At 51.0% G+C, this 27,838-nt stretch overlaps 1 protein-coding gene across 6 annotated transcripts; it reads left to right on the forward strand.

Annotated features, from left to right (window-relative positions):
- Nucleotides 1–3,790: 3,790 nt before the first annotated feature.
- Nucleotides 3,791–18,160, forward strand: S1PR2 (sphingosine-1-phosphate receptor 2). Of its 6 annotated transcripts, XM_047703026.1 has the most exons (4): nt 10,619–10,804; nt 12,840–12,917; nt 13,327–13,367; nt 15,648–18,160. In XM_047703026.1, the coding sequence occupies exon 4, from the start codon at nt 15,690–15,692 to the stop codon at nt 16,746–16,748; it is 1,059 nt and encodes a 352-aa protein (XP_047558982.1). In that variant the 5' UTR covers nt 10,619–10,804; nt 12,840–12,917; nt 13,327–13,367; nt 15,648–15,689; the 3' UTR covers nt 16,749–18,160. The 6 variants fall into 6 exon arrangements, with proteins under 6 accessions (XP_047559004.1, XP_047558989.1, XP_047558982.1 ...); XM_047703033.1 differs by lacking the exons at nt 10,619–10,804; nt 13,327–13,367 and adding an exon at nt 3,824–3,841; XM_047703016.1 differs by lacking the exon at nt 13,327–13,367 and having other exon boundaries at nt 10,620–10,804.
- The last annotated feature ends 9,678 nt before the right edge of the window (nt 18,161–27,838 follow it).

A 27,838-nucleotide genomic window follows, 5' to 3' on the forward strand; every position in this document is an offset into this window, starting at 1 on the left:
AGTTGAACCCACCTCAGGGCCTTTGCACTGGTGTTTCTTTTGCCTGGAACATACTTCTCCCAGAGTTCCACATGGCTTTATCTCTCACCTCCTTCAATTATTTTTTCAAATGTCACCTCCTCCAAGAAGCCTGTCCTGACCACCCCATTCAAAATTGCAATCCCCACTCCTGGCCCTTCAGACCCCCTATCCTGTCCCCCACCCCCATCAGTATTTCTCTTCTAACATCCTATGTAATTTCCTGGTTTTTGATGCTTTTTGTCTGTCTCCCGCATTAGAACATAAACTCCCCCAGGACAGAAGTTTTGCTCAGTGTCCTTCCCTGCTGTAGCTCCAACACCCAGGATAGTAGCTGTAACGCAGTAGGGGCTCAATACATGTTTCTTGAGTGAATTCCTTTGCTCAAAATCCTGTTGCAGGGGTATTACCAGAAACACAGAAAGTCCTCCCTTTGTCTCCTGGATCTCAAGATCTCTACCGCCCCCCTTGCCCCCGATGTCACAGGAACATAAGATACCAAAAAAAAAGAAAAGAAAAGAAAAGAAAAAGATTATTTACCCAATGACGCTGTAGTCACAGAGACACACGTTCACATCTAGAGGGTGCCACTAAGTGGCTGAGTACCCCTAGACAACTTGTTAGCTCTTTCAGAGTCTGGTCTGCTTAGCCGTGTAAGTGGGACACACGCAAACCCTCCCCTCCTGAGCTGAGTGAACGATCAGAATTCTCTTTTCCTTCCACGTCCACTCCCCACAGTGTTTTTCCCTCCTCCAAAGGAGCCTGTAAACACGAGTTAGATCACATCCCTCCTCTGCTCAGAACCCTCGTGCCTCTCATTTTACTCTGAGCAAAAGCCAAAGTCCTCGCTGCAGCCCACAAGGCCTTGCAGGACCTGTCCTCATCTCCTCCCACCTTCCCCCTTTATTACTCTGTGGTTTACACCACACTGGTCTTCTCACCAGAACTGGTCAATCCCATGTCAACCTCAGGGCCTTTGCACTGGTGCTTCTCTCTGCCTGGACCTCTCTTCCTTAAATATCTGCATGACTCACTCCCTCACCTACTTCAGGTCTTTACTCAAATAATTACCTCAGGTGACACTGGGTCTAAAGTCACTGTTCCCGTCCTACCCCACATTCTTCATACATCAGTATGCTTACCCCATTCTAACAGATGATGTCATTCTTGTTTATCTTGATCCTTGACTGCCTCTTCCACAAGAACACCAGCTCCTGGAGGATGGGGTCTTTGTTTCCTGCTGGGTCTCCTTGCTAAGAAGAGTGCCAGGCATCCAGTAGGTTCTCAGTACCTAGTAACTGAGCAATGGGATGTAGAGAAAGAAGTTTGCATAGGGCTCCTCTACCCGCATATATTGATTGTGAGTGAGCCTTAATGAAAGGGAGGTAATGACCTGAGACCTGCATACTGAAAAGCTCAAAGTTTGGCCATTTTGGCCCAAGCCAGGATGGAGGTCAAAGGTTGATGTGTCTGGCCCTCTCCTGTGGATCAAAGGCTCAATTGCAGGTGACCTCTGTCCCCAGTGGTGTGTGGCCAATGTCAGCCTTGCCCCTCAGAGAAGATCCCTGCTGACTGTGGGCATGATAGCAATTTAGAGAGCAGACATCAGAAGGTGGAGGACCCCCCCCAACATCTGGTCTTTTCTAGTCCCCCATCATGGTGCAGTGGTTTTCACAAAGGCCAGAGGTCAAGGATAGAGTATGGGGGGCAGCCCTCAGAGAGGAGGTACGGGGTGTGGGTGCAGGCTTGACCAGGGACCTTGACCTACTGGGGAGAGCTGCTCCCTCATCACTGACAAAACATCTGTGTGTTCGTTTGCGGCTCTGTTTGTGGGTGACCGCCAAGCATGAAGAGAAGGAGTCTCCCATTACAGCAGCCCCCAGAGGCCGCGGGGGTGGGCCTGATTTGCATAGACATTTCCATTCCCTTTAGTTCCCTTCAGTTGAGGTCAGATGGGAAGTAGTGCAGAAAAAAAGGCCTTGAACCCCTTGGGGCAGGGTACGTGGGCTCCCCAGGCCTCAGTTTCCTCCTCTGTAAAATGGGAGTATAATTACCCCACCCTCGCATGTTTTGTGTTCACCTAGGGCCTAGGTACCTTCAGCCCATCTATTCCCTGCTCCGCCCTGCCCCATGGCGAGGGGCTGACCCTGGCATAGGCCATCCCCTTGCCCATGGGCTCCTGCCCACGTTTAGCCAATGGCAGATCCTGGAGGACGACTGGAGGGCAGAAGACTAGGGAGAATCATGATATTTCTCTCCACCTGCACTGGCAGTGGCTCCCACTGGGCACAGCCTCCCTATTTGCTTATTTCTTTTCTTTTCTTTTTTTTTTTTTAAGATTTTATTTATTTTTTTGACAGAGAGAGAGATCACAAGTAGGCAGAGAGGCAGTAGAGAGAGAGGAAGGGAAGCAGGCTCGCTGCTGAGCAGATAGCCCGATGCGGGGCTTGATCCAAGGACCCTGGGATCATGACCTGAGCCAAAGGCAGAGGCTTTAACCCACTGAGCCACCCAGGCGCCCCTATTTGCTTATTTCTAAGTAGTCTATGCAACCCCTTCCCCAACTTGGGTTTCCTATCTATATAACCAACCCCTGCGCTAAATCCCCTCTGTCCATCGAGGTCCCTGTGTAGACCTTGACTGATGTAAGGCAGTTGGGAAGCATTTGTGTTTTGTTTGTTTTCAGATACAGTTTTTTTTTTTTAAGATACCATTGAAGTAACATAAAGTCTTCCCTTTTTAGGGTACAGTTCTGCAAGCTCGCATAAAGACATAGAGTCACGTAACCATGACCACAAGCAAGAGAAGGAATTATTTCGTCACTGAAAATCTACTCCCCGCTGAGCCCTTCCTAGGCAGTTCCTCCCACTGTCCTCAGCTCCCTGCAAACCACCGGTCTGTTCCCCATCCCTCTAGTTTGGCCTTTTCTAGAATGTCATAGAAACGGAATCATCCAGTACATAGCCTTTTGTGTCTGGCTACTTTCCCTCCTTAGAAGGCATTGGAGGGAGTGCCTGGGTGGCTTGGTCGTTAAGTGTCTGCCTTCAGCTCAGGTCATGATCCTGGGGATCGAGCCCCGCCTTGGGCTCCCTGCTTAGTGGGGAGTCTGCTTCTCCCTCTCCCACACCCATTGCTTGTGTTCCCTCTATGGCTGTCTCTCTGTCAAATAAATAAAGAAAAGTCCTTAAAAAAAAAAAGAATGCACTGGAGAGTCACCTATTTTGTTCTATGTCACTAGCTCCTTACTTTTGGAACTCGAAGTCACCGATACTCCGTCCTTGAGTGGTCTTCTATGTAAGGGTGCCCTGTGGTTTGTCTAGCCATTCTCTAGTTGAGGGAGCTGCTGCGAGCTTTTGACAGGAACCGGCATATTATATATAAGTGCTGGGGTAGGGGGGCTTGCTGCAAAGTTGGTCTCTGACGTGCCCAGCTCCCCTAACTGCTGCCTCCCTCATCCAGAGAAAGCTCTGGAAGGCCCAAGACTGTATCTGCTGCAGATGTGCAGGGACTGGCCTCCACCGGCAGGCTTCCCGCCCCATCCCCGAAGCGGAGAGTGGGCCCCAAGCCCAAGGAGGAGGCCAGGCGGCTGCAGCCTCACCGCCTGCCAAAATCAGCATCTGGAAAGCTTCTCTACAGTTGGGGCTCCTTCCCCCAGTGCTGCGATGATGACGAGAAACTTGGGACCTGTCTCTGACACTTCATGCAGTTCCTCCTGCCAAAAACCAAGAGCTGGGGGCTGGGGAGGAGAGGGGAAGCCCAGGGAGGACAGAAGGATTAAGAAGAATGTTCCCCATCTTACCAGCGATGGATGCGGTCCTGACTGGTAAGCACCGCCCTTCTGTTCTGACCCACTGGGACAGGGATGGGGGGGGTGGGTCACCGCCTTAGGACTAGGACAGGGGCTCGGGACGGGCAGCAGAGCAGAGAGTTCTAGTTCTGCTGGGTTCCCCCAATAATGGGTCCGTGATTAAAGGAGCGAGACTGATACAAAGCGAAGATCAAACAAAGCTTTATTTCGCGCCAAGCATCAAGAATTAAACCGAACGTTTGGGGCCACACCTCTTACAGAGAGGGCGACCTCTCTCTGTTTCAGAGACTAGCTTTTATAGAGCAAAGGCCATGTAGTTGGGCCTGGCCACACACAGGTGGCCAATGAGACTGTAACACACAGAGAAAGCTTCACAGCCATGCTAGGTGACCAATCGAATTACAATTTACCCTAGTAGACATTTGAACCAGCCCATCACCTTGGTCAGAATTGGCGCCCAAAAGGTGCCCAAAGGGCGAGGCCCATACTCCCTGGTAACTAGGAAGACAGTATGCGCCTACACTGATTGAATACCTCCACCTGGCCTGACCCACCCTTGTACCTGGTCTTTGTTACCTGGAACTGGTTTCCGGGCCTTGTTTTTAAGTAAGTTCCCCGGGAGGGTGGGGTGGGGGGGGCAGAGTCAATTTAAGTTTTACAACAAAATGGCAGTTCAACCGGGGTGGGAGCGTTCTGGCTGAATAGGCCCTTACATTTCAAGTCTCACCACTGCTGTGTGCTTTGGTTTCTTCATCTTTAAAATGGGGTGATGAGGAAAAAGCAAAACTTTGGAGACAGTAAAAAGAGGAGTGGTGCCAGGGGCTGGTGCGGCGGGAGGCGGGGCGGGAGGGATGATTTGGTGGAGCACAGAGCACCTTCCAGGCAGTGAAACTACTCAGTGTGCAACGATAATGGTGGGTCATTGGCCATACCTTCATCCAAACCCATAGAATATATGCCAGGAGTGAACTCCAACGCAAACTACGGGCTCTGGGTGCCTCCACATGTAAGCACTGTAACAAATGCAGCCCCTGGGTGGAAATTTGGTAGTGGGAGCCTGTGCCTGTGAGAGGGCAGAAGGTATATGGGAAATCTCTGTACTTTCTGCTCCGTTTTGCTATGAACCTAAAACTGTTCTAAACACTGAGGTCTATTAAAAATAATGGGATGATGACAATAATAATGCCCCCCCCCAGCTGTGAGGACTTGTAGAGCCGCGCCCAGCCCCGTCTGTCTGCGTTGTGGGAGCGTTAGCCATTATTGTCGGCGGCCCTATAATTAATGGAGGCTGCTCCAAGCCTCTTCCTTCTCTTCTTTTCCCCTGCCTGGGAGCTCCCCAAGAAAAGGGCCTTGTTTCCTTCCTCTTCCACTGTTCTCTGATTCAAGCCCCCACCCCTCAGGGCTCAGCTTTCCCCTTGACCTCCCAGACCCTCAGGAAGTCTAGGATTGCAGTGTTTTCCAGTTCTTTTTCCAGCCCATTCCCTCAGCTGACCGCCAAGACCTGGGGTTGACCCAGAAGTAGGAGGTGGAGGAGTGGGGGGAGGCGGAAGTCGTCTGTTGGTGTATCTGTGTGTCTCTGGGGACATCACCTTTGTCTAGGAGCCATAGTCCCCTGACAGACGGCCCGGATATGTCTGTGGCCTTGATATTACCCCACCCCCAGGTCCCTTGGGGGGGTGGCAAACTGCTGAGCCAGCCGGGGCTGAGTGAGGGGGGGCACTTCCTCCCCAGCCTTTGGGTCCCCACAGAGAGCTGAGATTTCCGCTTCGATAGCTCCCTGGTGAGAGGAGGACCCAGTTTGCTTTGTGCTTTGTACCCCGTGGGTTGAACACCTGGTTTCTAGAGGTTGTCCAGGCAACACACTCACTTGGCAGACGTTTCAGTGAGTTTTTGCTGAGGTCTGATCGGACCCCAAGATCTGGCCTGGAACTGAGTGGAAATCTGGCTCAGGAAAAGGAACAAAGTCATCGTCTGACTTTTCTTTATCTCCCCATCAAGGTCCTACTACCTGTGTTAGAACGATCTCATTTCTTCTCTGTCTCCTCCATCGGACAGTCAATTTTGGATGGCAGAAACCAGTGAGGCATAACCAGAGGCAGCATCAAGTACTATATGAATATATAGGCTGTGTACATACATGTGGCATTAGTATTTTTTCTTTCTTTCTTTCTTTCTTTCTTTCTTTCTTTCTTTCTTTCTTTCTTTCTTTCTTTCTATCTTTTTTAGCTAAGCTCTGTGCCCAGTGCCCAACGTGGGGCTTGAACTCATGACCCTGAGATCAAGAGTTGTATGCTCTTACCCACTGAGCCAGCCAGGTCTGCCAATATATTGATTTTCAACCTACCTTTCTTTCTTTCTTCCTTTCTTTCTTTCTTTCTTTCTTTCTCTCTCTCTCTTTTTTCTTTTTTAAATTTTATTTATTTATTTGACACAGAGAGAGTACAAGCAGGGGGAGCAGCAGGCAGAGGGAGAGAGAGAAGCAGGCTCCCCCTGAGCAGGGAGCTTGATGTGGGGCTCAATCCCAGAACCCTGGGATCATGACCCAAGCCGAAGGCAGATGCTTAACCCACGGAGCCACCCAGCTGCTCATTGTTTCTTTTTATTCTTTTTTGTTTAAATGTTTATTCTTTTGGGGCGCCTGGGTGGCTCCATTGGTTAAGCGGCTGCCTTTGGCTCAGGTCAAGATCCTGGGGTCCTGGGATTGAGCCCCGCATCTGGCTCTCTGCTTGGTGGAGATCCTGCTTCTCCCTCTCCCTTTGCCTGCCGCTCTGCCTACTTGTGGTCTCTCTATCTCTCTGTCAAATAAATAAATAAAAAATATTTAAAAAGTTTATTCTTTTTTAAGAGTGTGTTTATTGGGGCGCCTGGGTGGCTCAGTGGGTTAAAGCATCTGCCTTTGGCTCAGGTCATGATCCCAGGATCCTGGGATTGAGCCCCACATCGGGCTCTCTGCTCAGCAGAAAGCCTGCTCCCCCACCCCGCCCGCCGCCTGCCTCTCTGCCTACTTGTGTTCTCTGTCTGTCAAATAAATAAATAAATAAATCTTAAAAAAAAGAGTGTGTTTATTATTAATATAAATTTATTCTTTTTAGACATGTTTCTTCTTTTTAAATATCGTTCTTTTAAAAATATATTAATTATTGGGACGCCTGGGTGGCTCAGTTGGTTAAGCAGCTGCCTTCGGCTCAGGTCATGATCCCATCGTCTTGGGATCGAGTCCCACATCGGGCTCCTTGCTCAGCAGGGAGCCTGCTTCTCCCTCTGCCTCTGCCTGCCATTCTGTCCGCCTGTGCTCGCTCTCTCTCCCTCTCTCTCTCTGACAAATAAATAAATAAAAATCTTTAAAAATATATTAATTATTAATATACATTAATTTAATAGCAATATGTTACATACTATCATCAGTATGTTTATTAGGCATGTTATTGTTTATATTATTGATAATAGTCATTATTTTTATGATAAGAATGATTTTATGACTAGAAGTCTGGTGATTTGTGACCTGTTATTTGATTTTTCATGTCTTTGTCAATTTTTAAAATTGATAATGTGAGCTGAAAATTTCCAACAGTTCCCCCAGGGTACACCATAAAGATCTGGCCTCCTCTCACCTGTTACCCTGTCCCCAGTTCCTCTGCCAAAGGGTAACCACCGTGACTGGTGTCTTGTGCCTTTTCCCAGAGGTGGCTGGTGAGCAGACAGGCAAATGTGTGTGTATTTATACAACCCTTATAAATACACCCAGAAACGCGGGCCAGCAATGCAAACCAATGTGCATTGTGCTTATTTTCAGCTTAACACGTTGAAGAGAGTTTCACGCCAAGACAAATCCATTTTCACTTTTTAATAGGCCTAAATGGATCAATTTTAATTTCTTTTTGTATCTTTTTGCTTTTCAACACTTTTTTTTAAAAGGTCTTATTTATTTGACAGAGAAAGACATATCAAGAGAGGGAACACAAGCAGGGGGAGTGGGAGAGGGAGAAGTAGGCTTCCCGCTGAGCAGGCAGCCCGATGCGGGGCTCGATCCCAGGACCCTGGGATCATAACCTGAGCTGAAGGCAGACGCGTAACAACTGAGCCACTCAGGCACCCTGCTTTTCAACACTCTTTATGAAGTATATACATACAGAAGACTGCACCCAACCTCTCTTTCTACTGGTTGCATTGTCTAGGTATCAAGCCACCTTAATTTTTTTTTTAATTTCAGCTCTCTTGAGGCATTGTTGACATATGAAACTGTGAGATATTTAAAGTGTACATCATGTTGATTTGATACATGTAGACGCTGTGGAAGAGTACAGCTAGTTGACGAACACATTTGTCATCTCCCATATTTATGTTGTGTGTGTATCAGACCATTTAAGTCCCACTCTCTTGGCAAATTTCAATTATACAATATGGTGTCAGCTAGGACAGCTACCCCATTTTACATTACAGCCTCAGACATTATTCATCTCACGGCTGCAAGTTTGTACCCTTTTACCCAGCTCTCCCTTTGCCCTCCTCACCGCAGCAGCTGGCAATCACCACTTTCCTCCTCTCTGTTTCTCTGAGTTTGACCTTGTTTTGTCTTGTTTAGATTCCACATATAAGTGATAACCAAACAGTATTTGTCTTTCCCTGCTTGGCTTATTTCACTTTGTATAATCTCTCCAGGTTCATCCATGCTGTTGAAAATGTCAGGATTTTCTTCCTTCTCATGGCTGAATAATATTCCATCGCATGTGCACATCGTATTTTCTTTTTTAATAATTATTTTTTTAAGATTTTATTTATTTATTTGACAGACAGAGATCACAAGTAGGCAGAGAGGCAGGCAGAGAGAGAGGAAGGGAAGCAGGCTCCCCGCTGAGCAGAGAGCCCGATGCGGGACTCGATCCCAGGACCCTGAGATCATGACCTGAGCCGAAGGCAGCGGCTTAACCCACTGAGCCACCCAGGCGCCCTCTTTTTTAATAATTTTTAAAAGATTTTATTTATTCATTTGAGAGAGATAGAGAGAGAGCACAAGCTGGGGGGGGGTGCAGAAGGGGAGGAAGAAGCAGACTGCCCGCGGAGCAGGGAGCCCATCCTGGGACTCGATCCCAAAAGCCTGGGATCGTGACTTGAGCCAAAGGCAGATGCTTAACTGACTAAGCCACCCAGGTGCCCCTATACCACATTTTCTTTATCCATTCCTTCACTGACGAATGCTAAGGTTATTTTCATATCTTGGCTATTGTGTACAATGCTGCGATGAACATGGGAGTGCAGATAACCCTTTTCATCCTTGTATATTTCAAGGTTCTTGACTGAAGTATGATACACAGGACCCCGAGATCATGACCTGAGCGGAAGGCAGTGGCTTAATCCACTGAGCCACCCAGGCGCCCCTAGCAGTCCACTTTTAATTTAACTTATTACTGGCATAGGATCCTGTGCACATGTTACAAAAATCAAAAGTTAGGAGAGTGTTCATAGAATGAAAGCAGCCTCCCTTCCATGCCCTGTCCCTATCTTCCCCTTCCACTCCCAGGGAATTCACTGGTTTCTTCTTCCTCCAATATTCTGCATATTCTGAGGACATGTGGTGAAACATCAGCTCCATAGGGACCCAGAGTTTTGTCTGATTTGATCTTGATATATCCAGCCTTTTAGGATACTATCCGGTACACAGCGGGTGCTTAATGTATCTGGTAAATAGTGTATATGAAGGTTATGTATGCATTTTCACAAATAGTGTCCTCCTAAAAGGCTCTTTTTTTTTTTTAAGATTTTATTTATTTATTTGAGAGAGAGAGAGAGTGAGAGCATGAAAGGGGAGAAGGTCAAAGGGAGAAGCAGAATCCCCCTGGAGCTGGGATCCTGATGCAGGGCTCCATCCCAGGACTACGGGATCATGACCTGAGCCGAAGGCAGTCGCTTAACCAACTGAGCCACCCAGGCACCCCTAAAAGGCTGTCTCTTGTACCTGAACATAAGTTCCAAAAGGGTGAGGCCCTTTTTTCTGGCTTTGTTCACTGCTGTTGCCCAGGAGGTATACCAAAAATGTTTGTTGGAGGAACCAAGGGCTCTCCTATTATGCTGCCTAGCTGCTGATCTCTCACACACATGTGTGTGTGCATGAATGTGAGTGAGGGTGTCCTTCCCTCTCAGCAGCTAGGCACACAGTCGCCCGGGGAAAAGCTGAATGAGGAAAAGAGAGGGAAACCAAAGAACCGTGTGGAAGATTGGGCCCCAAGCTGGAAGGTGGACTGAGCCTGGGCCTTCTTGTTTGGTTGACTCCAGCAAGGGCGACTCTGAGATCATCAGCAGAGGCAAAGGAGACTGTTGGGTGCTCCCACTTTTCTAGGGGTCTTTTCTGAATTTTGAGGTCTTATCGAGGCAAGAGCTACTCCTGTCTTTGGGCCAAGGCGTGGCACATAGTGGGGACTTGATTTGCTGGAGGAACTTCGAGCAGGCGCTTCGTGCCTTTTTGCTGCGTTGACACATAGGGGCTTTGGTGTCTCCTTGTTGAGTATATAAATGGGGTCCCAGGTTCTCCAACTCCGGGGTCCCAGGGATGACCCAATAGTACATCTACAATTGAAGACAGTTGTTTCAGGGTGAAGACAGTGGTTTCACGGAGCCGCGTGACGTCACGCTCCCGCAGGTTCTCACGACTGGGTCCTGGGAGGGGCAGGGCGAGGGGTGGGGGGAGGTGCGGACAAAGGGACCCCGCGCGCCTCCCCCGCCGTCCCCAGCGCGCGCGGCCCGGCAGACCCGCCACATCTGGAATTCATTGCCGCCGCCGCCGGAAAGGGGAGGGGAGGAGGGCGGGGCGAGTGGGGGGGCTAGGCGGTGTCTCTCCCCGCCCCCCTCTGTCCCCGGTCGGGAGCCCCGGGACACAGTCCCAGTACGGCGGGCAGCCCCAGCCCCTGCCGATGCCGTCCCGGGGACGCAGACGCCAGAGCGAGCCCCTCCGGCCAGGGCAGGGACCCGGGCCGGCCCAGCCAGGTGAGTGTGCGGGACGAGTGGGAGGCAGAAAGGACGAGCCCAGGATCCCTGAGTCGCAGGATCGGAGCTGGGTAGCCAGGCCAGGGGTCGGGGGCGCACCGGGGCGCGCACGCGCCGCCCGTGCTTCTGCTGCACGGAGGGAGTGGTCACTGTGCGCCCTCTGCACGACTCCGGGCGGCCCCTACAGCCTCGGCAGAACCCCCAGACTGAGCTCCCCGCCTTCCCCGGCGGCAGGAAGTTGGCGCCGAAGAGAAGGCGGATCCGAGCTCTTTCGGCCAGAGTCTGGGAGGCAGAGCGGTGTGGTCCGGGACCGGAGGGTTTGGGGAGTGTGTGTGAAGGGGAGGGGCCCTCCCGCAGGCCGACTCCGGCTGGGCCAGAGCGAAAGGTGCAGCGAGCCGCGGAGCTTCTAAGTCAAGGGGCGGGGTCCCCGGGGAGGGCCGTCTGCCCCACCGCCTGCAGGTCTGCCTCTGTGCCTCAGTTTCCCCGAGTAGTTCGTCTTCTTCAGTCACCCCCTCGGGGGTGTGGCTTTGTTCTGGAAGGAAAGGGAACGTGAGTGCGTGACTCCCGCGCCTCTCCTTTCACCTGGGGCCCAGGGACGGGGCGGGGGTGCAGTCACCCGTGGCGCGGACCTCGTGTGTTCGGGGACCCAGTTGAGCGTCGGAACCTCGCCCCCTCCTCCGGCACGAGTTGACTCACCCGGGGATTTCCATGCCCTCCCCCGACTCTGCGCCAGTCAGATGCTCCGGGAGCCACGCGCTGAGCCCACGGACCCCCGCGTGGCGCGATGGTGGTTTGGTATTTACCAAGAGGCTGCAACTGGGATCACAACCCCCTCTCCCAACTCCCGCCTTTAAGCTCTCCGGGAATATTGGGGCGAAGCTCCTGGTGGGACGCAGAGGTGTCCCCCCCCCCCACGCAGCCACGGGAGATGTACGGGTTCCTCGCGTGTGGCTGTCGCGAGAGAGGCCCCCGCGGGAGCGAGTGTGGATACCGCGCATTCCACCGCCAGATAAGGAGGCCTAGACTGCAGCCGGAGGGCGGGGGCGGGTCCTGCTGCTGTCTCCACGGAGACGCGCTGGGCTTCGCTTGGTCAGGGGGCTGCCGGCCACCCGAGGCGTCTCCAGCCTCTGTTTTGGTTTGGGGGCTAGGCTAAATTGAGGTGCCTCTACCTCGGGAACCCTCGGGGCTTTGTTCACTCGTCCGTCCGTCCATCCATCCACCCATCCATCCATCCATCACACGTTTTCAGAGCGCCTTCTGTGTGCCAGGCATCACGCCAAAGGGGCTGAAAACAGACTTGGTCGCTGGCCTCCAACACTCATATTCTACCACGGAAGCCAGACAGAACACAATAAAATACAATAATGATCTCTGAGGATGGCAAGTTGTGTGAAGATAATGAAGCAAGATGCTGTCATAGAGAGGCCCCGGGGAAGGTGGCTATGGCAGACCGACGGTCAGAGGAGACCCCTCTGAGCTGGTGACCTTAAAACCGAAACCAGAAAGAGGGGAAGACAGTCATTCCAGGATTTGAGGGAAGGGCATGCCAGGTGGAGGGAGAGCAAAGTCTCTGAGGTAGGGATGGGGGTGGCACCTAGGAGGCCAGCGTGGTTGGAGTGGAGAGGCCCTGGGGGAGCGTGGCAGGAGGCTAGATGGGCAAGGGCCAGGCCATTTTGGGCAGTGGGGAGCCATGGAAGAATTAGGAGGTGAGGGAGTGACACAGTATATTGGCTTTGTGAATTAAACAGCTCCCCCTGGTCGCTGCATGGAGAACCGCAGTGTAGGGCGCGCCTGACCGCTTAAGGGAAACCAAAAGTAGGGGTGGGGGCACTGCCCTAGGGCCAATGGCAGGGATCAGTGAGTGACAGTGGGACTGTTAGCACAGGGCCTGCCTCAGTGGAACTTGGAGGAGGGGCTCCTGGAAGCCGCTGAGGCTTTCCCTGTCCTTCCTCTCTTCTAATCTCCCACAGAACAGTCTTGGTCTATCTTCCCTTCCCTCCAAACCCTGTCACTTGTCCCTCTCATTCCATTTCAGGCCTGGCCATTCCCTGGCTCTGAGCCCAGTGACCTCTTACTGAGCCTCTGGGAAGAAGTTAGGACGGCCTTGGTGAAGGTGAGCGGGAGACAGGCCCTGCGTTTAGCCAGGTCTGGGAGCCTGACACAGGGAGGGAAGCAGCCAAGGCCTCTATCTGCCTGGGTGGGGTGGGGGTGCCTCTTCTGCCAGCCCCAATCTCCAGGCCCCGCTTCCTCTTTCTGGGAAGCATGAGCCTGCCTTAAGCTCTGTCTTCAGCAGAGTCCTAGTGGGGAAGATGAGAAGAGGGAAGCAGTGTGGGCCTCGGTTTCCCCTTCTCTAACTAGGCGAGCCACCCCTCCTTCTGAGGAAGCCTTGACAGCCTCCAAGGGCTGCAGAAAGTGAGTGTGCAGCTCCCAGTATCCCCCCACCCACCCCACCCCCACCCCAGGGAAGAAGTCAGACTGGGCCTCTGGGGTGTGAGGACTGAACCCAATTCTTATTTCTCCAGGAAGCCTCCATAAATCTTCCTCTTGGCTGCCAGACCAGAAGGTTGGTGGCCCCGTGTGAGGGAGGGGTGAAGGGGGTGACCTAGGCTTTTCGACCACCAGCACGGGTGCTTCCCAGGCCTGCAACGGGTCCTTGATTCTCAGTCATGAACCCCAGGAGGGGCCCAGGAGGCCAGGGCAGCCTGGGGGCGTCTGGTCGGCGTGACCCGGCGGTGAGGCTGCAGTTCACACTGTCCCCAGGGACATCCACACAGCCCTAACTCTGTTCTCTGAAAGATGTGGTCGGCCTGTAAAGGACCCATCACGAGCGCCTTCCTTAGAGAGCCAATCAAATGCCGAGGACGGAAAGCTCAGGCCAATGGGCGAATCGCTCAAGGCCCTGGGATTGAAAATCAGCCAATCAGGGCGCGGACTGTTTCTGCCCCGAAGGCCGATCTAGTGGGGCGGAGGCCAGGGCCAGGCTAGCTCCCGGGCGGCTGCAGCCTGCAACGGCCAGAGGGCATCGGGGCGCCCAGGGCCCGATCCGGCAGCGGAACAAGGGGCCTCTGTTTGGCGATCTGGGCGGGGCGGCAGTCTCCGGGGATGCGCACAAGCCTTTCTCTGTTTCCAAACTAGGACGGATGCCCCTTCACCCAGGGGGAGCAGCTGCCTCTGTCAGGCCCCCGGCCAGGGCCTCCTCTGAGGGGGCGTCCAGGGACTGACATGGCTTGGGTAACCCCGGAAGCCCCCCATAATTCTCAGGTTCACTAGGAACCAGCCTAACCAGCCTTTTCTGGAACCGTCCTCCAGGAGCGCACGTGTTCCTTGCCAGGCCTGTTTCCAGGCACCTAGGGAGGGCTCTTCCCGCTCCCTCCCCAATTAGCTAAAGGCTGGAGCTTCCTCCTGGCTCCCCTCCGCCAAAGGCAGACACTGCACCAGCCCCTCTGAGACTACCCCCCACCGCCACCACCAAGCTGGGAGGAGGCCATGATCTTGGCCTCTCAGCCTCTCTGCCCACGCTTCTTCCCGCCTCCTCCCCCGACAGCTCAGTTTTCCTTGAGGGGGGGTGACTCAGGCTTTCATGGAAACAAATGCCCGTCCCCCCTCTCCTCTCAACCCCCTCTCCGGGTGCCTCTCGCCCCCTCTTTCGGCTCACATGACTTCAGCTTCAGCGCTGCAGCAGCTGCCCCATCCTCCCAGCCAGGACCTCCCAGACTGGTCTCCTGTGGCTCCCCCATCCCATCACCCCCTCCCAGCCTTTCCCACACCGGATGTGACTGGGAAGTGAGGACTCCACCCTGCTTCTTCCTGGGGCCTCACATCTGGATTTCATCCTGGCTGGGGAGGGGGCTGCCAGCGCCCTGCCCACCCCTCTGGGACCCTCTGTCCCAGGGCAGGGCTAGATGGTGCTGATGAGAACAGGATGTTGGGAATCTTGCCTGGCTAACTCAGTCTACATTCCCTCCCCAAAGATTGGCTGGAGGGCACCTAGTCCCCAGCTGTGTGTGTGGCAGGAAGAGGGGGGCTAATATATCGGCTAGTATTTACTGTTTGCTATGTGCTAAGGGTTCCCCTTGTGCCATTCAAGAGAATTTTCCCATTTCCCCTATAAAGTGGGCTTTCTTCTCTGCATTGCACAGATGAGGACATTGCAGTGAGAGGCCAAGTGTTGAGTGACTTGCCCAAGGTCTCACAGCATGTCAGGTGGAGCGGGGTTGAACCCTGGATTGCCTCCAAGGTCTTCGTCCTTGAAGATGCCATGACCTCTTAGATGCTTAAACCTCAGGGCCGCCCTGGTGTCTCCCCAAGACCTTATCTCGGGAGCACCCATGGCCGCAAGGCTTAGACCCAGCCTGAAATCCAGGGCAGTGGGTGGTAATGAGCGGGGGATGGTGCTATCAGCAGCCAGCATCTTGCTGACCCAGGTTGGCAGGCGGCATGAGGCCCCGGGCTCCAGTGTATTCCAAAAGGGAGACAAGCCCTCCAGGCCCTGCCCAAGGCTCGCTGTCTGGGGAGGTGAGCAAGAGTTCTGGAAGTTTATTTTGTGTCCCTCATGCTCTTTGGGGGAGCTTCTGTTCTTTTGAGACCTCACAACCTTGAGGTTATAGAGGCTTTGGGGAGGTTTTCTGGCTCTACCACTTACCGGCTTTGAGACTCAGAGCAAGTGAGTTAACCTCTCTGGGTTTCCGGTTGGTAAAGCAGGGAAGATGATGCTTCTGACTTCATGTGGCCGCTCAGTGAGAAGGGGAGCTGGGACTCAAACCACAGCCACCCAAAGTCAGAACCCAGGAAGCAGCCATGGCACTGACCCATCTGTCTGTCTGTCTGTCTTCTCTCTCTGCAGCTCTGACAGCCCCATGGCCCTGGCGGGCCACTGAGCCCCACCATGGGCAGCCTGTACTCAGAGTACCTAAGCCCCAGCAAGGTCCGGGAACACTACAATTACACCAAGGAGACTCTGGACACTCAGGAGACGCCCTCCCGCCAGGTGGCCTTGGCCATCATCATCATCCTCTGCTTCGCCATCGTGGTGGAGAACCTGCTGGTGCTCATCGCGGTCGCTCGCAACAGCAAGTTCCACTCAGCCATGTACCTGTTCCTGGGCAACCTGGCCGCCTCGGACCTGCTGGCAGGAGTGGCCTTCGTCGCCAATACCTTGCTATCGGGCCCGGTCACACTGGGGCTGACCCCGGTGCAGTGGTTTGCCCGAGAGGGCTCTGCCTTCATCACACTCTCCGCTTCTGTCTTCAGCCTCCTGGCCATCGCCATTGAGCGGCATGTGGCCATTGCCAAGGTCAAGCTCTACGGCAGTGACAAGAGCTGCCGCATGCTGCTGCTGATCGCGGCCTCGTGGCTCATCTCGCTGGCTCTCGGCGGCCTGCCCATCCTTGGGTGGAACTGCCTGGGCCATCTCGAGGCCTGCTCCACTGTTCTGCCGCTCTACACCAAGCACTACGTGCTCTGTGTGGTCACCATCTTCTCCGTCATCTTACTGGCCATTGTCGCTCTGTATGTCCGCATCTACTGCGTGGTCCGCTCCAGCCATGCCGACGTGGCCGGCCCCCAGACGCTGGCCCTGCTCAAGACGGTCACCATCGTGCTGGGTGTCTTCATTGTCTGCTGGCTGCCGGCCTTTAGCATCCTGCTCCTGGACTACGCCTGCCCTGTCCGGTCCTGCCCTGTCCTCTACAAGGCCCACTACTTCTTTGCCTTCGCCACTCTGAACTCGCTGCTCAACCCCGTCATCTACACGTGGCGCAGCCGGGACCTGCGGCGGGAGGTGCTGCGGCCGCTGCAGTGCTGCCGGCGGGCGGCGGGGGTTCAAGGACGGCGGGGTGGGACCCCGGGCCATCGGCTCCTACCTCTCCGCAGCTCCAGCTCCCTGGAGAGGGGCACACACATGCCTACATCGCCCACTTTTCTGGAGGGCAACACGGTGGTCTGAGGGGCAAGTAGGCCACCCGGCCACGGCACAGGGCTCTGTGAGCTGTCTCCCTGGACAGAGAGGGGGCTGCGAAGCAAGATGCCCGTACACCACAGACCTGGGTGACATTGAAAATATTTCACCCTGGGCTCGGCCCGCTGAGACCCCCCACCCGGCAGATGGCAGAGCTCCAACGGGGTCAGAGGCTAGTGCAGTAACTAATGTGACCGCCTTCAGAACTGGATCGCGGGGAGGCCCCAGGGGACCTGGAAGGGGCCTGGGTGACACAGCAGGCAAGCACTCAGGTGACACGGCAGGCAAGCACTCCAGGGGGGGAGCTCAGGGCAGGAACAATTCACAACCCGATACAAGGGATTTCAACATTTCACGACTCTCTGACCCTCTGCCCTGCATGGAACTTCCCTCTCTGAATCCAGCCCCGCTGTCACCTTTTCCTGACAACCTTAAGCCACTTCCCCACAACCACTGTTCCCAAAGGGCTGGAGGCCTCCTCCCTGACTGTCCTGGGCGGCCCCAGCTGACAGTTGCAAGGCCCCAGTCCACAGCTTCCCCAAATTTCACCAGCTGCCCACTTTGGCGGCTTCTTCCCTTTCCTCCGTCTCTCCACGAGATGCTGGCAAACCACAGGGTTGGGGGTAGATGCTGGATGCTATTCTCAGACCTCACTGGCCAATTGCACTATTTGGGGCACAAAGGAGTCACCAAGGGCTGGAAAAACTGGTCTGGGGGGCTGAGGAGGGCTCTGGGCCTCCTGGTGGGAAAGGGTGGAACTTGAGAAGGCTCTAGGGGAGCTGTTGGCAGAGGACCCCCATTCCTAAAAACCACCCCCCTGCCCAAGGTACTCCCACCTCCAGCGCAGCCAGGGTAACCAGATCTCCTGAGGCAGGGCAGCCTTGAGTCCGCTGTGCCTCCTTTCAAGTTGCATTGCATGGAGAAACATGGGGGTCAGGGGGCCAAGGACGACGCTTGTGGGGTGCTCCCTTCTTGCCTGCCCCAGAAGGACTTCGCTAAATTCCATGGATAAATGGAAGGGATGTTGCGGTACAAATATATATTTATGTGTGTCTGTGTGTGCATGTGTGTGATGCGTGTGACCTCCTCTCCCCACCGTGCTCCCCCGGAATGGATGCTGTTGTTGTCTCACGTCTGTGTTGAAGCTGCCAAAGAGGGGTTGGCCCCCGCACAGACCCCTTTGTAATTGCTGGCTCATCTCCCCGCTTGAGAGCTGGGGTACAGCTCGCCTCGGGGAAGGAAACCTCATGCCTCAGAGCAATTTCTTGTGAATGCAAAGGCTGGGGAAGAGGGTGTTGGGGGGCAAGGAGCCAGTTGGGGGCCTGTCTTCCCCCATACAGCTCCCCAGATGCCCCTCGTGCCTGAGACCCGGACCCAGGCCAATAAACGGTTCAATTCCTCCTTTGGGTGGTTGTCTTTTGAGACTTAAGGCGGCCATTCCCCTAACTAGCACCCGGTGGCTGGAGGGTGCATGGGATAGGGAGGGTGGACGGGATGGGGAGGGTGGCTGCTGCCCAGACCGCTCATACTTTGTCATCCTTCCTATTCTGTGCCCCAACCCCGAGCCTCACCCAAGCCAGGATTACAGTGACTTCTGAGAAAACAGTGTGAATGCTGACCTTTCCCTTAGGGCATCTGTCTGGCCCTTCCCAGTGATTAATTAGACTCCCGACCTCCCTGTTTCCCTTCAGAGATAGCCTGGCAGGTGTGGGAGGGTCCCCTACTTCACCTCATCTTACCTACCTGTTCCTCCCTAGGAGATGGTCTTAGGGGACATGGGCCCTGATGACCCTCCAGGGCTCAGTCTTCCCCAAAGGAATGGGTAACTGCGTCAAGCACTTCCCATTACGTGAATCCCCAGAAGGTGGGAGTTACTATGAACTATCGTGGAGATGTGGGTTCAGAGAAGGTAAGTGAGCCGCTCGGGGTCACACAGCTAGCTGGGGCAAGGGCCTGTCTGGCTATGAACTCAGGCGGGAACAATTTGCAACCCGGCACAAGGGATTTCAACATTTCCCTGGGCTGACTCTGGATCCCGCCAGCCCCACCACCGGGCCAGAGAAAGTATCCTCCACCCACTCTTTGCAGTGGAAGGAATAGAGGGGGTGTGAGCTGCCAGACCCCACCCAGAACCAGGAGAAACCCAGATGGGACACAGCTGGGGGGTGGGTTCCTAGCTCAGCTCCAGGCTGACACTCCCTTCTGCGCAGAGGCACAGGGCCCAGCAGCTCCTTTGAAGATAGATTTGGAGCTTTGATGGGGAACACAGTCCCCTAAGCTAGAGCCCCACCCAGCACACCAACGCAAACACTAGAGTGGCCAATGAGAGAAGGAGTGGGGCAGACAGCCACCACACACTGCAAGGTCTGCACTCCCCATTGAATCCCCTGAGCGGTTCACAGACAACCTCTGCTTGGAAACCCGAGTCCCGGCTGAGAGGAAGGAACAGAAGAGACACAGGCCAGGCCAGAGTTAATAGATTTCCTCCAGATACACACCTGCTTTCTCTACTGCCTCCTTCCCAGCCTCTGCTCAAACACCATCTCCTCAGAGAGGCCTGCCCTATCTTCTACTCTACCAAATCCCTCCCCTGCTCATCACGTGGGAGGATGTCATAGATCACTTTATCCATCTCCTCTCCTCCATTAAAATGTGAGCACCTTGAAGAAAGGACAGCAACTGTCTTATCACTGTCTGTAGCATCTTGAATGGTACTTGCTATGTTCCCATCACAGAACCTTTGCACCTGCTGTTCCTTCTGCCTGGAATGATCTTCCCCCACATATGCCTGTGCTGCCTCTCTGGTCCTTCTGGCCTACAATAAAATATCCCCCTGGGTGAGGCCTCCAGCCATGCTGACATTTCCGGTCCTAGCTACTTACCTTGCTACTCTCTTATATGCAACACATTTTTCCTTTTCATCCTGATTATTTTTTTTTAGGATTTTATTTATTTATTTGGCAGAAAGAGAGATCACAAGTAGGCAGAGAGACAGACGGCGGGGAGGTAAGCAGAGAGCCGGATGCGGGACTCGATCCCAGGATCCTGGGATCACGACCCGAGCCAAAGGCAGAGGCCCAACCCACTGAGCCATCCAGGCGCCCTCATCCTGATTATTTTCTACCTCCCCCTTTGGAATGCCACTTCTGTGACAGCGGGGTTTCTGTCCGTCCTGCTCACTGCTTGGCCACGGTGCTCAGAACAGTGGTGAGGACACAGCAGGTGCTCAATAAATGTTTGTCAAATGAATTAAAACAAAAGCACACACTGGTCTTTTCAGTGAGACGTTTATTTCCTATGAAGAAAATAAAATAGAGAAAGCAATGGTTTCGGGTACTCTGTAGACTCTATTATTGGCACTCTGACAGGTTAAAACAAACAAACAAACAAACAAACAAACAAAAAATGGAAGCACCAGAGAGGTCAAGGAATCTGACCAAAGTCATGCACATGAGTGGAGCGGCAGGGATTTGAACCCCGGTGGTCCTTGGCTGAAAACTGCAGTCACATCTGATCCTTCTCAGTATTCTGCCCTGAAGATCTAATTTGCTGACATCTCTCCAATCTTGGAGCCTAGAAGAGAGCAGACCAACCCACAGGGATGGAAGATGATTTTCCCTACGGAGGCTGTTGGCCATTAGGGAGCATCAGAATCACCTACAATAACCTGGTAAAATGCTGATCCTTAAGGGTCTAGTATGTGAAATGTGGCTAGTGCAATGCAGGAGCTGAATTTTAATCTTAATTAATTTAAAAGTGAAGAGCCACAAGTGGCCATTGGCTAGAGTACTAACAGCACAATTCTAGATTGCAGATCTGGTTTCCACAGCCTTTGAGCAGCTGAACCCTCTCGGCATTATGCCATCATTTCAAAAAAAATTTCATAAGTCTTACCACCTTTATTATTATTTTGAATGACATTGTAGCTTCCACTTATTATTATTATTTTTTAAAGATTCTATTTATTGGGGCACCTGGGTGGCTCAGTGGGTTAAAGCCTCTGCCTTCAGCTCAGGTCATGATCCCAGGGTCCTGGGATAGAGCCCCACATCGGGCTCTCTGCTCAGCGGGTAGACCGCTTCCTCCTCTCTCTCTCTGCCTGCCTCTCTGCCTACTTGTGATCTCTATCAAATAAATAAATAAAATCTTTTAAAAAAAGAATCTAAATAGTAGTTTAAAAAAAAAGATTCTATTTATTTGACAGACAGAGATCGCAAGTGGGCAGAGAGGCAGGTGGCGGGGGGGAGCAGGCTCCTTGCTGAGGGCCCGAGGTGGGACTCGATCCCAGAACACTGAGATCATGACCTGAGCCCAAGGCAGAGGCTTAACCCACTGAGCCACCCAGGTGCCCCTCCACTTATTATTTCATGATTTTTGGAATATTTCTTTTAATTATGTCATCAAGATTAGGTTCAGTTGCAGATGACAGAAAACAAATATTAGTAACTTAAATTAAGAGACAGAAATTGTGGGGCGCCTGGGTGGCTCAGTGGGTTAAGCCTCTGCCTTCGGCCCAGGTCATGATCTCAGGGTCCTGGGATCGAGCCCCACATCGGGCTCTCTGCTCCGCGGGGAGCCTGCTTTCTCCTCTCTCTCTCTGCCTGCCTCTCTGCCTACTTGTGATCTCTCTCTCTGTCAAATAAATAAATAAAATTAAAAAAAAAAAGAAAGAAAAAGAAAAATCTTAAAAAAGAGAGAGAGAGAAATTGATTTCTCTTATATAAAAGGGTTTTGGGGGGCGCCTGGGTGGCTCAGTGGGTTGAGGCCTCTGCCTTCGGCTCAGGTTGTGATCCCAGGGTCCTGGGATCCGGGCCCAGCATTGGGGTTCACTGCTCGGCAGGGGGCCTGCTTCGCCCTCTCTCTCTGCCTGCCTCTCTGCCTACTTGAGAGCTCTGTCTGTCAAATAAATAAATAAAATCTTTAAAAAAAAAAAAAGGGTTTTGGAGGAAATTGGTCCTGGGTAAGGAAAGATGCCCAGTTACCAGAGGTCCAAGCTCCTATCCTCTTCCTTTCTCTCCCCTCCCTCTCCTTCCCTCTCCTTTCCTCTCCTCCTCCCTCCCCCCTCCCTCTTTCTCCCACTCCCTCCCTCCCTCTCCCTCCCACTCCCTCCCTCCCTCTCCATCCTCCTCTCTATCCACTCATACATCCATCCACCATCCATCTACCTACCTAAATACTTCACCGTGTTTCCTAAGAACAAGACACTCTCTTATATAATATAACCTTAGTAAAAAGATCAAAATCAGGAATCTATAAACTTTCATCAGATTTCACTAATTGTCCTAGTGCTGACCTTTAGAGCAGAAGAAAATCCCAGATCACTCGTGGCAGGCAGTTGTCCTTTTAGTTTCCTTCAATCGGAACAGTTTCTGACCCTTTCTTTGTCTTTTGTGACCTTGACATTTTTGAAAAATATAGGTCAGTAATTTGGCAGAATGTCCTTCACGTTGGGTTTGTCTCATGTTTCCTCATGATTAGATTCAGGTTATGCATTTTTGGCAGAAATACCACAGAAGTAAGGTGTTTTTCTCAGTTAGTCCCATCACCGGCAATGTTAACTTTGATCACTTGGTTGCCTTTGCCAAATTTCCCCACTTGAAACTTACCATTTCCTCCTTCGTAATTATTAAGTATCTTGTGGGGAGGTACTCTGAGACTCTGTAAATATCCTGTTACTTGCCATATTTTCAGTCATTTAGTACCTATTCTTGTCTGAACCAATTATTACTCACCGATTTTTTTTTTAAGAAAATCAGAGGCTATCACATCATTTTCTTCCACTTTTTATTTTAGAAGAAAGTGACACTTTTTTTTTTAAACTTAACCACAATACCATGATCAGGCTTATCAAAAGTATCAATCAGTGTTAAAAATTTCCCCATCTGTCTCTGTTTTCTTTCTTAACATTTGACTTGTTTGATCCAGAATTCAAACAAGGCCCTCTTGTGGCATCTAGTTAATGAATCTCTGAGGTATTTAAATTTTTGTTTTATTAAAGAGTTTATTTATGGGGCAACTGGGTGACTCAGTCAGTTAAGCACCTGCCTTCTGCTCCAGTTGTGATCCTAGGGTCCTGAGATCGAGCCCCACATGGGGCTCCTTGCTCAATGGGGAGCCTGCTTCTCCCTTTGCCTCTGCCTCTCTCTTTCTCTGTCTCACATGAATAAATAAATAGTATATTATATAAACATATATAAATAATATAATAAATATTATTTATTTATTTACTTGAGAGAGAGAAAGAAAGCATGAGAGGAAGTAGGGGGAAGGACCTTCCCTTTCTTCCTTCCTTCCTTTCTCCCTTCCTCCCTTCCTTCTTTCCTTCCTTCCTTCCTCCATCCCTTCCTTCTGTCCTAACTCATCTGTTGAAGAAACCAGGTTATTTGTCCTGGAGAGTTTCCCATAGTTTGGTATTAGTCAACAGCAGCCCCAAGGGGTCATTTAACAGGACTCCTGTCAGATTCAAGATTGGTATTTTTGGCTTCAATTCTTGATAGGTAGTGCTGGAAACTTACATCAGAAGGACATGAAGTCTGGCTGTCTCTCTCTCTCTTGCTGGTAACTAAGACCGATCAGGATGTTCAGATGCCGTCAGCCTGAGCCCAGCTTTATAAATTCTCCCATCCAACTACTCCTGATGGCTTGGTCATCCATGGACAACCGTTGACTGGATCCATTGTTTCCAGAGGATTTCTGGTCTACCTTCCGATCTCTACCTCCTGGCTCTTTTTTCTCATTTGTCTACAAAACAAGTGTATTCTCCCAAAATTCAGACATCTGATGTTCACCATCTTTCCCTGAATGTCTTGTCTGGAAAAGGTAAATCATTTAAAAAAAAAGGGGGGGGGGATGAAGTTGAGAGTGGATGATTCGTTTTTAGTGTGACTGTGGTGTAGGTGTTAAAGGTACAAATTAGAGGGTGCCTGGGTGGCTCAGTGGGTTAAAGCCTCTGCCTTAGGTTCAGGTCATGATCTCAGGATCCTGGGATCGAGCCCCGCATCGGGCTCTCTGCTCAGCGGGGAGCCTGCTTCCTCCTCTCTCTCTCTCTCTCTCTGCCTGCCTCTCTGCCTACTTGTGATCTCTGTCAAATAAATAAAAAATAAAAATCTTTAAAGGTACAAACTAGAGGGTACCTGGGTGGCTCAGTTGGTTAGGCAACTGCCTTCAGCTCAGGTCATGATCCCGGAGTCCCAGTATCAAGTCCCGAGTCAGGCTCCCAGCTCCTTGGGGAGTCTGTTTTTCCCTCTGACCTCTCTTCTCTCATGCTCTCTCTCACGGTCTCTCTCAAATAAATAAATAAAATCTTAAAAAAAAAAAAAGAACTCTCTTTACTTAAAAAAAAAAAGGGTACAAACTAGAAAGTTTGAAAAACCTGACCAGAGTCTCAAATCCAATAGTCTACAACCCAAGCCAACTTTGAGCAAGTCACCTGACAAACCTCAGCAGGTTTCTTCCTCTGTAAAATTGATATGCTAAGAATTCCAGCCTCCAATGTAAAATGGTACTGCCACTTTGGAAAACAGTTTGGTGGTTTCTTACAAAGGGAAATGTAAACTTACCATAGGACCCAGCAATTTGACTATAGGTATCTACCCAGGAGAAATGAAAACCTAGGTCCGTCTGCACAAAGACTTGTGTGAATGTTCATTACAACATTTTTCTTTTCTTTTTTTTTTTTTTAAAGATTTTATTTATTTATTTGACAGAGAGAGAGATTACAAGTAAGCAGAGAGGCAGGCAGAGAGAGAGGAGGAAGCAGGCTCCCTGCCGAGCAGAGAGCCCGATGCGGGGCTCGATCCCAGAACCCTGAGATCATGACCTGAGCCGAAGGCAGAGGCTTTAACCCACTGAGCCACCCAGGCGCCCCTACAACATTTTTCTAATAGACCCAAAGTGGAAACCACTGAAATGTCCACCAGCTGGTAAATGGAAGACAAAATGTGGTATATCCATACAATGGAATATGACTCAGCAATAAAAAGTGGTATATATTACATGTATACTGATACACCCAATAGCATATATGAAACTCACAATAATTATGCTAAGTGAACGAAGCCAGACACAAAAGATCCCATATTAGGGGTGCCTGGGTGGCTCAGTGGGTTAAAGCCTCTGCCTTCGGCTCAGGTCATGATCCCAGGGTCCTGGGATCGAGCCTCACATCGGGCTCTCTGCTCCACGGGGAGCCTGCTTCCTCCTCTCTCTCTCTCTGCCTGCCTCTCTGCCTGCTTGTGATCTCTGTCTGTCAAATAAATAATAAATAAAATCTTTAAAATAAAATAAAAGTGAAAAAAAAGTGTGAGAGAGATGTGCACATACATAATCACAGTGGAATATTATTCAGCCATAAGGAAGGGAATCCTGCCATTCGCAGCACTGTGAATGAACCTGGAGGACATAATGCTGGGTGAAATAAACCAGCCACAGACAAATGGCGAACAATTTTGCTTATACATGGAATCTAGGAAAATGGAACTCACAGAAGCAGAGAGTGGAATGGTGGTTGCCAGGGGCTGGGAAGAGGGGGGAATGGGGAGATGTTGGTCAAAGCGTACATAACTTTCAGTTATAAGATCAGTGAGTTCTGGGGTGCCTAGGTAGTGCAGTTTGTTAAGTGTCCGACTCTTGGTTTCAGCTTAGGACATGATCTCAGGATCTTGAGATGAAGCCCCATGTTGGGTTCCATACAAAGCTCGGAACCTGCTTCAGATTTTCTATCTCCCTCTTCCCCTCCCCACCACTTGCTCTCTCTCTCTCAAATGGATAAATAGATAAATCTTTAAAAAAAAGTAAGACGAGTAATTTCTGAGATCTAACGCACAGAATGGCGATTATGGTTAATACTGTATTGTACAGTTGTAATATTCTAAGATAGTAGTGTTCTTACTATACACAAAAAATGATAACTAAGTGAGGTGCTAGGAATGTTAATTAGCTAGATTGTGGTAATCATTTCACGATGTATACGTATATCAAAACCTCATGTTGTACACTTCAAATACGTGCAGGTTTTAATTGGTGATTATACCCCAATAAAGCTGGGGAAAATGCTTCTGAAACTTTCACAGGCGAGGAGCTTGTAAAAAAGACAGCTTCCTGGGTGCTACCAGGGCTGGTAGAATCTGATGCCGGGGCCCAGAACTCTGCATTTTCACTCTGCGCTGCTCCTGATGCGACCCATCTATGACTTACAAGTTTCAGAATGCTGGTGCGAGGCTGATTTTAGTCTGTAAGATATTTCCCAGAAGAAATATGGCTTGGACAAAGCTGTTGTTTTATCATTTCCATTTGGAAATCATTCTCACCCTGGGTGATCCACACCCTCAGGGGATGTTTGGCCAAGTCTGGAGACATTTTTGGTTGCCCCACCTGAGGATGGAAGTGGGATGTCGCTGATCATCCTGCAGGCAGAGGACAGTCTTCCATGACAAAGGATTATTTGGCCCCAAATGTCAGCAGCGCCCAGGTTGGGACACAACACGTGCCCTTCTGGCTCCTTCCACCTGGTCCGTTGGTTCAGGACTCCAAGGCCACAGTTGGGAGTGTGAGAAAACTTCTAGAAGCATCCCCAATGCCCCCATTGGAGACTGTCAGTTCATGTCTCTTTCCCAGGTAGTTTTAATCACTTCGTGATTGCCTTTGGAGAGGCACTTGCGGTTAATTAGTGGTCATTTCCGGAAAGGAGAGGCTTCATGTGAAGTCCCTCTGATTTAATGGCCCAAGGCAGGCCCACTTCTCATTCCTGCTCAGTGTGGTGAGGAAGATTTTCTTTGCAGTTCCAGAGCGGATGCTGTGTGTTTTCCCTTCAAGCGCCAGGAGGTGGGTGATTCCTCAGAGTCTGTCCACTGTTTTCCTTTAGGGCCTGGTGGCTACAATGGGCGGTGGCCACAGGACTCAGGCAGGCCAAAGAAGCCTGGGGTGGGCTGAGGGAGGAAAGGCAGGACTTAAGTGTCTTAAAAGGAAGGAAGGAAGGAGGCCCAAGCTTGAAGTGGGTTAGAGAAGTGGGGAGACGTACTCTGGGGATTTACATAAACGGAATCATGTGGTTGGTCCTCCTCTAGGCCTGGACTCTTTCACTTGGCGTAATGTTTTTGAGATTTGTCTGTGATTTTGCATGGAATTATAGAGTGCTTTTTTTTTTTAATTTAAATTCAATTAGCCAACATAGAGTGCTTATTCTCAATACTGAATATCAGGGTTCTGTAAAGTATAGTTTGCAGGCTAAATTCACCTGACAGCCTGCTTTTGTAGGAACTATAAGCTAAGAAGGGTTTTTATAATTCTTTTTTTTTTTAAAGATTTTATTTATTTCTCTGACAGCGAAGAGGGGGGGAACACCAGCAGGGGATGTGAGAGAGGGAGCACCAGGCTTCCCGCTGAGGGGGAGTCAGATATGGGGCTCAATCCTAGGACCTTGAGATCATGACCTGAGCCAAAGGCAGATGTTTAATGACTGAGCCACCCAGGCGCCCCGGGTTTTACAATTATTAATTTTGGTGGTGGGGGAAGAACAACATTTGGGATCTGTGAAAATAGTATGAGATGATTCCAATTTCAGTGTCCACTAATAAAGTTTTATTAGAACATAGCTGTGCCTGCACAGTTACATAATCATCTATGGCTCTTCTCACCCCACAGCTGCTCAGTAGAATTGTTGTGACGGAGAATATGGCTCACATGTCCGGAGATATTTATTATCTGACCCTCTCCAGAAAGAGGTTGTGACCTTTAGGTTTAGTATTCCATTGTTTGAATACATAATTTTTAGCTTTATTGTTAGATGTTGTGTGGTCTTCAGTTTTTGGCTCTTGTGAGCAAAGCTGCTATGAATATTTTTATACACATCCTTCGGTGTAGAGGTACTCATGCCAGGAGTAGCATTACTGGGTCATAGGGCAGAGGTACATTTAACGTTAGTAGACATCGTCAAATCATTTTCCAAAGTGGCCATACCATTTTGGACTTCTCTAGGAGCGTTCTGGTCTTGCTAACACTTGCAAAAAATTTTTTTTTTTCATTTTTTGCCATCCGTGTGTGTGTGTGTGTGTGTGTAAGCTGATATTGCACTGTGGTTT

Source organism: Lutra lutra, chromosome 1, assembly GCF_902655055.1.
Source record: "Lutra lutra chromosome 1, mLutLut1.2, whole genome shotgun sequence".
In the NCBI taxonomy this organism is placed as follows: Eukaryota; Metazoa; Chordata; class Mammalia; order Carnivora; family Mustelidae; genus Lutra; species Lutra lutra.

What these genes read in the sequence shown, in the direction of transcription:
- S1PR2 (XM_047703048.1), top strand. Translation starts at nt 15,690, where the DNA reads ATGGGCAGCCTGTACTCAGAGTACCTAAGCCCCAGCAAGGTCCGGGAA.